The sequence below is a fragment of the Rhinoraja longicauda genome, chromosome 29 (assembly GCF_053455715.1).
Source record: "Rhinoraja longicauda isolate Sanriku21f chromosome 29, sRhiLon1.1, whole genome shotgun sequence".
In the NCBI taxonomy this organism is placed as follows: domain Eukaryota; kingdom Metazoa; phylum Chordata; class Chondrichthyes; order Rajiformes; family Arhynchobatidae; genus Rhinoraja; species Rhinoraja longicauda.
Genome location: NC_135981.1, coordinates 10,948,327 through 10,961,208, shown reverse-complemented (window position 1 = coordinate 10,961,208; position 12,882 = coordinate 10,948,327). Strand labels below are relative to the sequence as shown.

Below are 12,882 nucleotides of genomic sequence, written 5' to 3'. Positions count from 1 at the left end.
CTGTTTTTGAATGGAGTGCTGAGAGGGAGAGTTTTATTTCCCCCGACTTTGTCACGACTGACCGAGGCGACAACGCTTGGCTCGCCGGCGGTCAAGAGAGACGGTAGCAACCCGGACTCCCAGCGCAGTATCTGCAAGGCACTACGCTCTAGGCGCAACCCTGTGTCCGTACAAACACAGCTCAGACAAAGGGATGAGCAAATCAAAGACACAAAGAGCTGGTGGGCGAGGGTGGTCGCGTAAAGCGCAGATACTGGAGACAGAGGCCGGGGAAACATCGAAGCCCCAATGTTCCCCAGACCAGACCCCTCGCACATCCCTGCAGAACTAGCAATGACTGGGCTCGTATCTTCAGGGAGAGTCTGGAGATGTTGCAACATTCCCGGAGCGATTTGAAGTGTGCAAACACACAGATGGGATTCAGTGGAAGCGCGGCGTCCCGACGGTGAAGGCGTTGCCTGTGCATTCTCTGTGTGTCGGGAGGGGGGGGGGGGGATGGGAGGGGGGGGGGGGGGGGGAGAGGGCAGAGTAGAGACACGCTCTGTCGGGGTAACCGGGGAGGAGGGAGAGTGCGAGAGGGCAGAGCAGAGCCGGGGTAACCGGTTAGCCCGGGAGTTGCAGGAACAAGCGGGCGGATCGGATCTCCTGCTGTGAATCACAAAGTGAGGAAGTCGTGAAGGTCTCCAAGACTCCGCCTGCGATCCAGACCCTGATCACATTTGGGCAAGTTTGTCTCCCGGCCGCTGTCTGCGCGCTTGTCGCCGCTGACTTGTCCCCTCCCCTCGGCTGCCGGGGGTTGGCTCCGGGTCTCTTTATAAAGCGTGCATGGCTTTGGGCTGATGGACAATCTCTAGCTGTGGGAGGAGGGAGGGAGGGACTGAGCTGAGCTGAGCTGATCTCGCTGCCGTGAAGCCCCACCAGGAGCTTGAGGAAGGGAGTGGAGGAACACGAAGAGCCGGGACACGGACTAAACTTGCGATGCAGACTTCCAAATCGCACAGTTAACAGCCCGAGAACCATCACCCACCCACCCACCCACCCTCCTGCCCCTTGTTGCCCCTCCGTCACTGACTGCCTCTCAAGTCGGCTTCTGGACTTTTTGCAAAGAAAGAGATGAATTCTACTTTCTTCAACCGGACTGTGGTGGAGGAAGGTTTTTACGTCGCCGATGGGCACGGTCTGGGGACGGTGCTGGGATGCTGTAATCAGAGCTCGGTCACAACAGACGGATCCCTCAGCCTCAACCAAGAGGAGCAGAAACTCTTTATAATGAGAGTGGTGCAGATCGCCGTGCTCTGTGTCCTCTCGTTGACTGTCATCTTCGGCATTTTCTTTCTGGGCTGCAATTTAATGATCAAATCTGAGAGCATGATCAACTTCTTGGTGAAAGACAGGAGGCCCTCTAAGGACGTGGAGGCTGTGATAGTCGGCTTGTATTAGGAGGAGTCCGCTTCGCCTACAGTTTTCTAATAAATGATGAGTGCGCTCTGCCGATTGTACATTGACCGCCCGAGCATCTCCCCCTCAGTCTGGGGGGGAGAGAGAGACCGGCGGGGGCGGTGAGGTGGTCCGGTTCAAACAAAGAGGGGAGCGGACAGAGTAAAAATGGTTGCACGTGGTTTAAAAAAAAAAAAATCCGATTTTTTCTTAAATAGAGTTGGCGGAGAGCTGTTGGGATTTACAGATGGGTGTGTTGTATCCTCGCCGCGCACGGGAGCGTTATGTTGCATGCGGAACATGGGGAATAATTAAACATTGCATGAAAATATCGTACAGATTGGGATGCGAATATGGAGATGGGGGCGAGAGGGAAAGAAAGACCGGGGGTCTTGAAGCGAATATTGCATGTGAAGGTATCTACCAATCGTTCTTACAATGTAACTTGTACATGAAGCTGACTCCGAACTGCGAACAAAGAAAAAAAAAAAATCATAACATTTTGTAATATATTTTCTTGAGGACTGATTTTTAATCGCATGCTTTTGTTTCTCGGTGTGTGTTTAACCCCCCTGATGTCTGATTCTCATTGTCTGGGCTGGTTTCTGTTGGTATGACATTGTGGCATGGTTTATATCGTTTCCCCCGAGATCTCGTGGCTTCCACTCGGGGTGTGACTCAGTCACGCAGTTCGACTTTTAAAGGCTATTGTTTTTAACACTGTAATGCAAAGTATGATTGATAAAAATATTTCAACACCCAACTTCCAACGAGTGGCTTGATATTATTGCTCCGTCCGAGAGAGAGAGGGGGAGAGAGAGAGAGAGAGAGAGAGAGAGAGAGAGAGAGTGAGTGAGAGAGAGAGAGGGGGGGGGGGGGGGGGGGGGGAGAGAGAGAGAGAGAGAGAGAGGGGCTTCTGTGAATCTGGGATATATTGACATATATTCAAATACATTCTATTTGCAAAGAGGAACAGCATAAAGCGAAATTAAACCAGTTAAACGCAGCAACAGTTATCCTGAATTATTTGCATACGTTTTGGTTACAACAAACGCATGGGAAAAGTTTATTAAAGTCATAGCAATGTAGGTGCTGGAAATCTAAAATGGGAGCAGAATCTGCGCGGGTCAGGCAGCATCTGTGGAGATCGGGTTGACATTCCAGTTCGACCGGAAAGATGAACCATTGTTTCTCTTTCCGCGGATGCTGCCTGATCTGTTGAGTGTTTCCAGTATTTCGTCTTTTTATTTTAGGCTGCTTTTTTAAAAAACCGGCTATTCCCCGATAAAGAGAGTTGGCAGCGGCGTTAATAAAAGTCTTTTTGATGACTCCCAGTTGCAAAAGTCATCTAACACTATTCGTTAACGCGCAATGGACAACAGGTGCAGGAGGAGGCCATTCTGCCCTTCGAGCCAGCACCGCCATTCAATGTGATCATGGCTGATCATTCTCAATCAGTACCCCGTTCCTGCCTTCTCCCCATACCCCCTGACTCCGCTATCCTTAAGAGCTCTATCCAGCTCTCTCTTGAATGCATTCAGAGAATTGGCCTCCACTGCCTTCTGAGGCAGAGAATTCCACAGATTCACAACTCTCTGACTGAAAAAGTTTTTCCTCATCTCAGTTCTAAATGGCCTACCCCTTATTCTTAAACTGTGGCCTCTTGTTCTGGACTCCCCCAACATTGGGAACATGTTTCCTGCCTCTAACGTGTCCAACCCCTTAATAATCTTATACGTTTCGATAAGATCTCCTCTCATCCTTCTAAATTCCAGTGTATACAAGCCTAGTCGCTCCAGTCTTTCAACATATGACAGTCCCGCCATTCCGGGAATTAACCTAGTAAACCTACGCTGCACGCCCTCAATAGCAATGTCCACTGTAACGCACATATCATCGTTTTGAAAGTTTGCTTCGGGCGCCGGCTAATTCCCTTGAAATCTCTGGGTTGGGACCCGGTGCCTGAAGTCCCGGGCTCAACTTCAACACAAGGCTCCCCTGGACGGTGGAAAAGTCAACTTAAAGGCCATGAGTTCGTCACAAGGCGACGTGTCTGGGCAATAAGCAGAGGCGCTCGCATCCCGAACACTGAAACTTCTCTGGCGCTCCGGCAGTCTCTCCTCTTCTACCTGTCAATCGCTCTCAGGATGAGGGGCGGGGGAGCGAGAGGGAACTCGGAGCCCCTCTCCTCACGGAGGAGCCAGAGGGCACAACGCACTCTCCGCCACCCACCCTCGACTCCCACAGTCTGGTTGGGACCGCGACTCCTCGCTGTAAACCGGCGGCGGCACCCTGGGATGATCCCGGAGTTTGGTGATGTACTGACCTCCCCATCAGATCTTTACGAGTGGTTAAAAGGAACGAGGCGCAGGTGGCTGTAGACGAGAGGGCTGGCGGGGGGGGACGGGGGGGGGGGGGGGACGGACTGGGCATACGCCGCCGGATCACCTTAGCTGGAGTCCCCGCTAACACCAGCCAAGCTTCTCATTAAACTATAGACACATCCTTTCCAATACAGGGGGGAATAGCTGTAAATCACAATTACTTTCTTCTAGAAACAAGAAACTGCAGATGCTGATTTACAACAACAAAAAAAGGACAGAGTGCCGGAGTAACCTGGCGGGTCAGGCAGGTTCTCTGGAGAACATCGACAGGTGACATTTCGTTTCGGGACCTTTCAAATTATTTTATGTTCTTCCTTTTCAATTATTTTTACTTTGCTGTGTGTTAAAACATCTCCCTCGCCTCTCTAAACGTGTGGGCCGGTTCTTACTGACAAACAATACATGTTTTCTTTAAAAAAAAAGGCAAAGTGCTGGAGTAATTCAGCAGGTCAAACAGCATCTCCGGAGAACAGGGATTGGTGAGGTTTCGCATCAGGTCCCTTCGCATTGAAGAAGGGTCCCGACCCGAAAGGCCACTTATTCATGTTCTGCGGGGATGCTGTTGTCATGGACTCAGAGCGCAGAAACAGGCCATTCGGCTAAACTTGCCCACACCGACCAACAAGAATTTAGAAGGATGAGAGGAGATCTTATCGAAACGTATAAGATTATTAAGGGGTTGGACACGTTAGAGGCAGGAAACATGTTCCCAATATTGGGGGAGTCCAGAATCAGGGGCCACAGTTTAAGAATAAGGGGTAGGCCATTTAAAACTGAGATGAGGAAAAACTGATTGAGAATGATCAGCCATGATCACATTGAATGGCGGTGCTGGCTCGAAGGGCCGAATGGCCTCCTCCTGCACCTATTGTCTATTGTCTACCCATGTATTTGTCTAAATATTTCTCAAAGTTTGCGATAGAACCTGCCTCTACTACCTCCTCCAGCAGCTCGTGTCATACATCCACCACCAGCCTTTGTGTAACCAAGTTGCCCCTCAGGTTCCGATTAAATCTTTCCCTCCTCACCTTAAACCTATGTCTTCTGGTTTTCGATTCCCCTACTCCGGGCAAAAGACGATGCGTTTACCCGATCTATTCCTCTCATGATTTTGTACACCTCTACAAAAACACACTTCATCCTCTTGTGCTCCAAGGAATAGAGTCCTAGCTTGCTCAACCTCTCCCTGTAGCTCAGGCCGTCGAGTCCTGGCACATCCTCGTAAAACCTCGTGGAGCTTCGGGTTACTCCAGCATTTTGTGTCTTTTTTTGTTGTAAACCGGCATTGCAGTTTCGTGTTTCTACTAATAAATGTTTTCTGAGCGAGCTGGATCTTCAGAAGCTTGGCTGCATCTCATCCGCTCGTCCCCGGGGAAGCATCAACGTTTACCCCTTTCACACGTGTACGCAACGAAGTGTCAGAGGAGGTAGTTGAGGCAGGAACTATACCAACATTTAAAAGCCACTTGGACGGGTACATGGACAGCAAAGGTTTCGAGGGATGTGGGCCAGACGTGAGGAGGTGGGACCAGCGTAGCTGGGGCACTTCTGTGTCGGAAGGAACTGCAGATGCTGGTTTACACCGAAGAGAGACACAAAGTGCTGGAGTAACTCAGCGGGACAGGCAGCATAGCATCTCTGGAGGGAAGGAATGGGTGACGTTTCGGGTCGAGATCCTTCTTCAGATTCTGGTCGGCATGGACAAGCTGGGCCATGCTTTATGAATCTTTGACTAACATAAAAGAGGGGGGGGGGGGGGGGGGGGGTTGGAGGGGTAAGTGCGGACTATCGCCGGGGCTGTAACTGCTGTCGCTAAGATGCCTCACAAGCCTGAGACGGCGGTGCTATCTTGGTGCTCTCCGCCCACTCTCTCACCCAGGAAGATCAGCATTCGCGGCCTCACGGAGCCCAACAGCTCGTATACGGAGCATACACAACCTGACTTAGTGACATTGAGAAGCCAAGAGATTGCAGATGCTGGAATCTTGCACAAATAAATAATAAAATGCTGGAGGACTTCAGCGGGTCAGGCAGCGTCTGTGGGGAGAAATCTGGAGACAGTCTGGGCAGTCTGAAGAAAGATCCTGACAATAAACGTCTGTTCATTCCGTTCACAGGTGCTGCCTGATCCGCTGAGCTCTTTAGACTTTAGACTAGAGATGCAGCAGGAAAACAGGCCCTTCGACCCACCGAATCCGCGCCAATAATTGATCCGCGCCAATAATTGATCACCCCGTGTGTTTAAACTACACACTGGGGGACAATTTTCTTTTTTGTTTACGCTTTGGAGTGTGGGCGGAAACCGATGCACCCGGAGAAAACCCACGCGGTCACAGAGAGAACATACAAACTCCGTACACGCAGCACCCGGAGTCGGGATCGAACCCTGGTCTCTGGCGCTGTGCCGGCCGCCGCGCCGCCTAACTTAGTGACATTGAGAACCAAGTGATTACAGGTGATGGAGTCTTGAACAAAGAAATAATAAAATGATGGAGGACCTCCAGCATTTTGTTGTGTTTGGCAAAAAAAAAAATATTTATTCATATTTCGGGATCTGGCAGTCGTTGACAAGGCCAGCCCACCCCTAAATGTCCTTGACAGAGTCGGTCACGTTACGGGCGACCAGGACTATCTCATGGATCACAGCGGGCAAGGATGTCAGATTCATGCACTCATGAGCAAGAGAAAACCAGATGTTTTTACAGTCATCTGATAGCTTTGTGGATACTATCCCGGAATGGCGGGTCTGTCATATGTTGAAAGACTGGAGCGACTAGGCTTGTACACACTGGAATTTAGAAGGATGAGAGGAGATCTTATCGAAACGTATAAGATTATTAAGGGGTTGGACACGTTAGAGGCAGGAAACATGTTCCCAAATGTTGGGGGAGTCCAGAACCAGGGGCCACAGTTTAAGAATAAGGGGTAGGCCATTTAGAACTGAGATGAGGAAAAACTTTTTCAGTCAGAGAGTTGTGAATCTGTGGAATTCTCTGCCTCAGAAGGCAGTGGAGGCCAATTCTCTGAATGCATTCAAGAGAGAGCTAGATAGAGCTCTTAAGGATAGCGGAGTCAGGGGTATGGGGAGAAGGCAGGAACAGCGTACTGATTGAGAATGATCAGCCATGATCACATTAAATGGCGGTGCTGGCTCGAAGGGCCGAATGGCCTCCTCCTGCACCTATTGTCTATACTATCACCAACAACTATTTACATCCCATAGTCGCCCTGGTGGGATTTGAACTTGGGTCGAATGATTGTAACTACGTGTCTCTGGAAGATATAAGAATATATCAGGTATAATTACGTGAACACCCGTGGCTCCCCGGCATCTCAAGTTGGGAATATTCGGAAGCTGGAAACCCAGTGATGGACGTTACATGGGACGACGAGACAAACGCTTTCATCCCATCCCAAAACGCTTTCATCCCATCCCGCTCTGGCCTCTCGTGTGTGGGAGCCGTGAGGGCAAGAACTGCAGAGGCCGGTTTACACCGAAGGTAGTAGACACAAAAAGCCGGCGTAACTCAGGCAGCACCTCTGGGAAAAAAGGAGTAGGAATAGGAATAGGAATACTTTATTGTCACATGTGGCTAGGCACAGTGAGATTCTCTGCTTGCACACACAATGTATACAAATAGCAGCCTCCTGACAAAGTTACAAAGCACGCCGGCTCCTCCCTTTTGTCCCCCACGTTTCAGGTCCAGACCCTTCTTCAGACTGATGATCCCCCCCACTGTCCTTCCCATTCCCTGTTTAGTTTTTAGTTTTACAGATGCAGCGTCGAAACAGGCCCTTCGGCCCACCGAGTCCGCACCGACCAGCGATCCCCGCACATTTACATTAACATTTACACCGAGCCAATTAACCTACACACCTGCCCGTCTTTGGAGCTTACAACATTTTCTTATTTGACCCATACGTTAAAACTTTCACAGTGTAAATATCAGCCGGAATGGTAAAATCACGTTCATTGATTTATCGGTTTTGTTTGTCGTACCAAGGTTTTGCAAACGATCATATTCAGGTCTGGGGCGGGTTCCGAGCGGAATATATATTTTGTCTTCAGGTTTTTTTCCCGACTGCGTCGCTGCATGAATTCAGGGAGTGTGTATTTGACGATGGTGTATGTGAATGGTCTCATCTTCCGCCATCCCCGCTCTCCAAACCGGCGCAGAGTTTAACTTTTGATATTTGTTTGCCGTCCGGTCTTGTGTTTAGTTAAGTGAGACATGTCGTTATTCATATCTGGCCGCCGTCTGCTCCGGGAGCGCTCCGTTAACACCAAGCAGTTGACGAGAATTCACTCCAATCTCACAGAGAGACTGATGCATTTTAACGATGGGCAATGCTGATCAAAACCGACAGCTTCCACACAGGACTTACTAAAACACACTCAAAGTCACAATCCACTTTAAACGGGTCCGATGCACTTAGTCACCTTACAAGAGAATTGCACTGAATAGATGCGTGGAGAAGGATGAATCTTTCCTTTACATTCGGGCAGCAATTTGTGAAACCAGCATGAAAATAGCTGGGTCCAACGGAGTGACTCAATATGTCAGCACAGGAGACAGTGAAGATGCCGCCAATTAGTAAGGGATTGGAGTCACTTGGGGTCAAGATCAGGTAAGGATCGTTAGCTTCACTAAAGAGGGCATGCGTTCTCTTTAAGATTTTATAACAATCTAACATACTTATGCAGACTAGATGTGTAGGAAAGAACACATTTCTTTCAAACCTGCAGATGCAGGTTTACACCGAAGATAGATACAAAAATGCTGGAGTAACTTGGCGGGTCAGGCAGCATCTCTGGAGAAAAGGAAAAGGGTATGTTTCAGGTCGAGACCCTTCTACAGACTGAAGGAGAGCCTGAAGCAGGGTCTCGACCCGAAACATCACCTATTCCTTTTCTCCAAAGATGCTGCCTGACCCGCTCAGTTACTCCAGCTGTTTGTGTCTGTACCTATGCAGATGTTTACTGATGCATTGACTATTTTACAAGGATTTAAAAACAAATCTGTTGATTATCAGACCTGGCGGCCAGATTATAGTTCTGTAACACAACCACAGTATTGCTGCATCCAGTATTGGGATGGTGGGTTACCCCCTAAGTCAAGGAGCATACAATAGGTGACATGGGACACCCTTCCTGATATGAGTCAAGTTGAGTTTATTGTCATATGCACTGGCATGGTGTGGTATCACTACCATGACAATCTTGCTTGCAGTAGCATCATAGGCACACAATCAGCACACACAGAAGATGTGTTTTTGAATGATGTGGCCAAGAAATAATCTTTGGGAGGCTCCAAAGATGGTTTGTATACAGAAAGAGGAAATAAAATGGTAGCTATAGTGGATGAGAATGGAACCAGGCACATGAAACCCATCTGAATTTATACATCAATCACACATTAATTGGACAAAAAGACTGTGCAAAATATGGCAAAATGACCGCAAAAAGGATAACTCACCTCTTCTATTGTTGGTCTGCCTGTAGCCTTTGACATCTCCAACACCACTTCATTGTCATCCAGCCAGGTGGATATCTTATCTATCGTGGTTATTTAATGATCTATCTCACCACTGTCTCTATTAAACTATATGCCCTGTCTAAATTGTAAGATTGCTAGTCTGATAGCCAGTAATGGAAGATAGACATAAAGTGCTGGAGTAACTCAGCAGGTCAGGCAGCATCTCTGGAGAAAAGGAATAGGTGCCATTTAGGCCGGAACTCTTCTTCTTTCTGATGCCATCTGTTGCCGGCCCCGTTTTGTTCTGTCCTTTCCTTACCTTCAGATTCCACCCCCCCCCCCCCCCCACACATTTCCTTTCAGTCTGAAGAAGGGTTCCGACCCAAAATGTCACCTGTTCCTTTTCTCCAGAGATGCTGCCTGACCCTCTGAATTACTTTGGCATTTTGTGGTATCTTTGGTATAAACCAGCATCTGCAGGTCATTCCTAGCCAGTAATTAAAGTTTTCTTTAACTAAATATTGGGAAGACCAGAGCTTCTATCCCATTGTTCTCTTCTCCACTAAATCCATGCTCCATGACACTAATCTGAGCTAGATAGAGCTCTTAAGGATAGCGGAGTCAGGAGGTATGGGGAGAAGGCTGGAACGGGGTACTGATTGAGAATGATCAGCCATGATCACATTGAATGGCAGTGCTGGCTTGAAGGGCTGAATAGCCTCCTCCTGCACCTATTGTCTATTGTCTATTGTCTATTGAAACTCAATCACTATTTGGAATTTAACGTCATATTTGGGTTGTAGTTGAACATCTGTACATTATTCCCTGCCTGAGCACAGCTGCTGCTATAATCTTCACCCACGATCTAGCTACCACAAAAACCTAACTATTCCAGTGCAATTCTAATCAACATCTTTTATTCCACCTTCTCTAAACATGAGGCTATCCAAGTTCTGTTGCTTGTATCTTAAGTCCTCACAACTGTCTTCACTCTTCACTCCTATACTCACTGACCCCCACGTGTCTCTGGAGAGGGAACACGTGATGTCCACAGGGGAACTCTGGAGGCCTTCCATGAACGCTGGTCACCGCAGCGGGCCGAGTGTACTGCGGATAAGGTTGCCAACATTTTAACTTGATAACTGTTGATTGTTGTTTGCAAACTGCCAATGGCAGTCTTGTTCTTTTCCGTACTCTGTATCTGCGATTAATTGAATAAAAGTTCCTTGTTAAGGAAAAACAAATCACTGCCCTGCACTTGCTGCCAATCAAACAATGCTTGGATTTTCAAACAATCATCTTCATTTTCAAATCCCCTCTAAATCCTTTACCTTCTCTATCTCAAAATCTCTTACCACCATCAAAGCTTCAAGCAACTTGCTGTGCTCCTATTCCTGCCTCTTTATTATCTCCCAGACTAATGGCCTGAGCTTTGTAACCAAGGCTCTCAGCTGCAGAATCTTCACCCAGAAGGTCTGTGCTTTTCCACCTTTCTTTCCTTCTTCAAACCTAATTGTTTGACCCAGCTTTTGGTCATTTTCCCTGACATTAGAAATATCGCCATTACCCTGACATTATAAATATCTCAATTTTATTGAGAATGACGTGGGAAATTTCAGCTAAGCTAAAAGTCTGCTCGGTACAAGCTGACCCATTTGATATAAATCAATTCTTGTATAAATACATTTATTTTAGCAGTCAGGTTCTTGAGTATCATGCTTTATTTGGGCAATAAACACAATACATTTCTAGGCCGATGATGCAGAGCCAAACTTGTGACATGAGCATTTATATTGTGGAAATGAGTCCTATTGTGTAAGCTTGTATGGGTTTATTTTATCAGAACTTGAGATAAATGACTTCAGATAGCGTTAGCTTGGTTCAGCACTGTCAGTTTCAACTGCTGCAGTTTCTGTGTCTGTGTTGGGTTGACAGAAGTTCAGTGAAGTTGAATTTGATCACTGTACATAATGGATTAGATTGCCTAGCTCTAAGGTTCTTTTGCAGATGCTAAGAATGAAAGATTCATATCTGGGGCACTGCTGCAATTGAACTAGTGAGAGGCATAATAGAAGGCATTAAAACTGTTGTGTGTTTGCATGCTTAGATTTAGAAAATTTATGTGTCTGTATGGTTAGATTTAGAACATTTTCGAGATCAAGAAAAATAGTCTTTTGAGAAGCACTTTGAGTGATATGAGACCAACAAGAATACATCCAAGCTGATCTGCGTTTGCCCATAATGGAACATTGGAGTTTTTTGCTTTGGGAGAGCTTCCAATCTGTCCCCTACTATACCTCACCTTATGGACCATGGCAATGCCGACCAGTGTGTGTGTCCAACCAATATCAGGGCACGGTATTCTACTCTCCACGTCTCAATGGTCGCCTGTTAAAATGCAGGCTTTTTCTTGCCGGACTTGGACAGGTTGTGTGAGTGGGCGGATACATGGCAGATGCAGTTTAATGTAGATAAGTGTGAGGTTATTCACTTTGGAAGTAAGAATAGAAAGGCAGATTATTATCTGAATGGTGTCAAGTTAGGAAGAGGGGATGTTCAACGAGATCTGGGTGTCCTAGTGCATCAGTCACTGAAAGGAAGCATGCAGGTACAGCAGGCAGTGAAGAAAGCCAATGGAATGTTGGCCTTCATAACAAGAGGAGTTGTGTATAGGAGCAAAGAGGTCCTTCTACAGTTGTACCGAGCCCTGGTGAGACTGCACCTGGAGTACTGTGTGCAGTTTTGGTCTCCAAATTTGAGGAAGGATATTCTTGCTATTGAGGGCCTGCAGCGTAGGTTCACTAGGTTAATTCCCGGAATGGCGGGACTGTCGTATGTTGAAAGGCTGGAGCAATTAGGCTTGTATACACTAGAATTTAGAAGGATGAGGGGGGATCTTATTGAAACATTAGGGGATTGGACACATTAGAGGCAGGAAACATGTTCCCAATGTTGGGGGAGTCCAGAACAAGGGGCCACAGTTTAAGAATAAGGGGTAGGCCATTTGGAGATGAAGAAGAACTTTTTCAGTCAGAGAGTGGTGAAGGTGTGGAATTCTCTGCCTCAGAAGGCAGTGGAGGCCAGTTCGTTGGATGCTTTCAAGAGAGAGCTGGATTTAGCTCTTAAGGATAGCGGAGTGAGGGGGTATGGGGAGAAGGCAGGAACGGGGTACTGATTGAGAGTGATCAGCCATGATCGCATTGAATGGCGGTGCTGGCTCGAAGGGCTGAATGGCCTACTCCTGCACCTATTGTCTATTGTCTATTGTCGATTATCTTACTTTCCTTTCCACCTTTGCATCGTTAGGAAACCTGGCTACAGTACACTCAGTCTCTTCATTTAAGTCCTGAATGTGATTGCAAATAGTTGAGGCCCAAGCACTAATCTCTGCAGCATATCCCACAGGTTAAATCGCGTCAACCTGAAAATGACTCATTTATCCGTACTCTTGGTTTTCTGTGAGTTAGCAAATCCCTTATCCGTGCCAGAATCTATCCCTCTACTCTGTGCAGTCATCTTTTATACGTCACCTTATTGAAAAGCCGTTTGGAAATCCAAAAACACTTCTTCCGCTGTTTCCCCTT

The 12,882-nt window shown here is 47.4% G+C and overlaps 1 protein-coding gene across 1 annotated transcript; it reads left to right on the top strand.

Annotated features, from left to right (window-relative positions):
• Positions 1-561: 561 nt before the first annotated feature.
• Positions 562-2,194, top strand: LOC144607703 (reprimo-like protein). Its single transcript, XM_078424728.1, has one exon. It carries the CDS (start codon positions 1,114-1,116, stop codon positions 1,438-1,440), a length of 327 nt encoding a protein of 108 aa, XP_078280854.1. The 5' UTR covers positions 562-1,113; the 3' UTR covers positions 1,441-2,194.
• Positions 2,195-12,882: the final 10,688 nt, after the last annotated feature.

Bases quoted from the DNA above. Each gene is read 5' to 3' on its own strand.
- LOC144607703 (XM_078424728.1), top strand. From the start codon at position 1,114: ATGAATTCTACTTTCTTCAACCGGACTGTGGTGGAGGAAGGTTTTTAC.